This window comes from Lotus japonicus, chromosome 3, assembly GCF_012489685.1.
Source record: "Lotus japonicus ecotype B-129 chromosome 3, LjGifu_v1.2".
NCBI classification, from domain to species: domain Eukaryota; kingdom Viridiplantae; phylum Streptophyta; class Magnoliopsida; order Fabales; family Fabaceae; genus Lotus; species Lotus japonicus.
The window spans coordinates 18,797,439-18,800,616 of NC_080043.1; the positions used below are offsets into that span (position 1 = coordinate 18,797,439).

At 33.2% G+C, this 3,178-nt stretch overlaps 1 protein-coding gene across 1 annotated transcript; it reads right to left on the minus strand.

The window, feature by feature from the left end:
• Window positions 1-256: 256 nt before the first annotated feature.
• Window positions 257-2,939, minus strand: LOC130748243 (photosystem II 10 kDa polypeptide, chloroplastic). Its single transcript, XM_057601423.1, has 5 exons — window positions 2,746-2,939; window positions 2,573-2,631; window positions 1,556-1,611; window positions 1,231-1,283; window positions 257-570 (listed from the first exon to the last, which is right to left on the minus strand). Exons 1-5 carry the CDS (start codon window positions 2,900-2,902, stop codon window positions 476-478), a joined length of 420 nt encoding a protein of 139 aa, XP_057457406.1. The 5' UTR covers window positions 2,903-2,939; the 3' UTR covers window positions 257-475.
• Between the last annotated feature and the right edge of the window lie 239 nt (window positions 2,940-3,178).

Genomic DNA, 3,178 nt, shown 5'->3' on the forward strand with positions numbered 1-3,178 from the left:
AAGATGAAAGTACTCGAACCGAGATGCTTGTATGAGCTGGCACTTGAGTGTTTACTCTTAACAGTTGATTTAGCAATCATTTCTCTTGAAGATTAGTTGTTTGATTATTTACACAACAAAGATATGCTCTTAGTAAGCTGTGTTCTGTAAAAATTTAAATATTTTGGCTAGATAGCTAGGTATCAAGTAGCTTCACTTTCCATCTCTCACCATAGCGAATGGTGAGAAAACACACTATCCCCACAGGCCACACCCATGAAGGAAAAGTGCCCCAATGGCACAAAGCATACAATTTAACCCATAATGAGATTAACATAAACATGAATATGCACGGTTATACAAACATAAGGACATTTCACAGTTCACATATTTATAGAAGTGAAGGAAAACGTTCTCCAGAAAGTACTTCATGAGTATTTCCTTCATTTTTACAGATACATGGAATGTTTTAACTAGAATATCAATTTAGCACAGTCTATTGTGACAAAGCACTTGTGTTGTAGACAAGAAGAGCTCCCCCAGCCAGAAGACCAAGTAGAGTTACAGCCCAGATAGCCAAGCCAGTCGTACCTGCATTTATAAAATTTGTTGTCATCATAGGAAAATAAAATCACATTTTATTCCAATCAAGTGAAATCTGTCTAATTTTCATTTAATTATTTATAGTCATAACATTAGAAAGATTGACAATGATAAACAACATTTTTAATGATGTTGAAAGTTGAAACACAAATGGATAGGAGAAAGGCTCCTTTAAGCACAAGGATTCTCCAAATGAACAAACAATATAATTAGCTCGCCAAATAATTTAAGAGAAATCCTAAGATAGATATCCCATTATTCACTCACTTTCAGTATTTTACACTATAGGAGCATATTCAAAATTAGTCTTAAGTCTTAGAATTGGGGTTTGGTCTAACTCTATCCAGAAGTGAGGGTTGCTCTACCCTTTATGAGGATTATTTTGGTCATATGCCGAGTCAATAAGGGACCTTCCAGGGTTGGACAACTGGAGTGTGAAATTTACAGGAATGAATAACTGTGGGAGGCCAGTACATGGGTGGTCTCAATAAACAGATTTAGGATAGATTCAGATACTCTAGAGGAACATATTCTAATTAGTAATAAAACTCAAAATAATTTTACAAATAGATTAAAGCTCAAAACTCCTTTCTATATCTACCATGCTAGTATTTATTGAATGTAAGGTATTTAAGTAACAAATATTACCTCCAGCGTAGACATCACCGGTTGGAGACCAGTCCTTGGTATCGTAGATAGGACTGCATAATAAATCAGACAAATGCAATATGAATAAGCAGGTTAGATTTGTATATCAGATAAAAATGAATCAAAACTGAACATCAATATCCAAAATTGTAACTTGTATGAACTTAATCTCTCATTCGAATTTCTTATGAATACTTATGGTGCAACAGTCATTTTTTTTCACTTGGATCCTTAGTTATTCAGAAGCCACATTAGAACTCAATTGATCAGTCAAATGAATCCTTTTAAGGGAACATAGGCATAGAATAAGAAAGATGTAATTTACCTGTATCCATCAACATTAGCACCGTACTTGTCCACATACTGGTAAACACCCTTTCCCTGAATTGAAGTTTCAGTAGTTAATAATGTGGTGGAAGCTCTTAAGCAAATAATCCAGTAAGCACTAATACATCACCCATGTTTAATTAATCATAAACATGATGACAATTAACATTAATAGTTTCTTTTTCTTTCATGTATTCACTCCTTGAAAAAATTAATTAGTAATCAATAGAAGAACCAATGACTACATTATCAAATAAATCTATTACCACAAATTGGTCGCTATGAAGAAGCTGAAGTTTAAACTTAAGAAACCTATCAAGTTGACAGAATTGTATATCTAAGAGTGCAGGTGTACAACTTATCTAAACGCTTGGGTCAATAATCCTGCACTTATTAGAAAGCTTATTAAATAAGTACAGACTTACAGGCTACAGCTATGCGTTTTACTCATAAGTTAATATCATAAGTTTATCAAAATAAAAGCAAAAAGCTTTCCATGGATGTTATAAACTATTTTCAAAAGTTTAACTAAACATCAATTCATGCATTTATGCCACGAGATAATATTAAACAAGCTCTTCCAAAGACACTATATGTAATTATGTATAATAATTTTGTTGTAAGGCATGTATCTTCAACCAGATGCAATTCTATTTTCTTACATATAAGACTCGAACTTGAGATCTTACTTAAAGCGAATCAAACATGTATCTTTATGAAAAATATTGGTTTTTGTAGAGTAAGTAGTGTTGTGAAATTTAATTTTGAAACCTTAGAATTGATTATGTTCAACGCAGAAACAACTGTTTGTGAGGACTCAATTCTTCACTCATGAAATCAATTTTACCGGTACACTCAAATATCATTTCAACTTGTCACAATTTATTTTAACTATAAAATTGATTCTATATATTCATCCGGCTTTCCATACATGTTCAAGATACTGCTTTTCAAAAAAAAAAGATACTGGTAATAAAAAACTTATATGTATAACTAAACAAGTTAAATCACAAACCCTTGGCTTCCTGCCAGATGCATCAACTCCATTCCTCAAGTTCATGCCACCACCAGTTCCTAAAATAATTCACATAAAAACAACAAAGTTAAAAAGAGTAGTGAATTAATATTGTCTACTATATATGCATGTTGAATTGTTGATTGAAGAAAAATGGATACAAATTAACTAACCATAAGGAGTGTCAGTTTTAATCTTCTTGCCACCAGATGCAACAACTCTGAAGGAGGCAGAAGATCTTGAAAGGGAAGGAAGTCCTCTCACTGAGGATTTCTCAAGACTGAAACCAGCTGGTTTGAGACTCACAGATGCCATCACTGAAGACGCCATTTGCTTCACAACTGAAACTAGTAGCTGGTGTGTGCCACAAAATGAGTTCCTTTATCATAATAATAATGATAACAGTGACCATGGATTAGTGATCATTTTTTATCCACGTGGCGTGGAATTTGTGGTAGAGTGTAGGATATGGTATTGCTAACATTATCTGAAAAATTAAAATATGAGCAAAAAATTTCACCTGGTTTTTCCAGAACATACAAACAAACGAAATCCTCAGCTCAAATCCGTCTAGGTGCAAGAAACGTGGATATTCTCCCTTCTTTA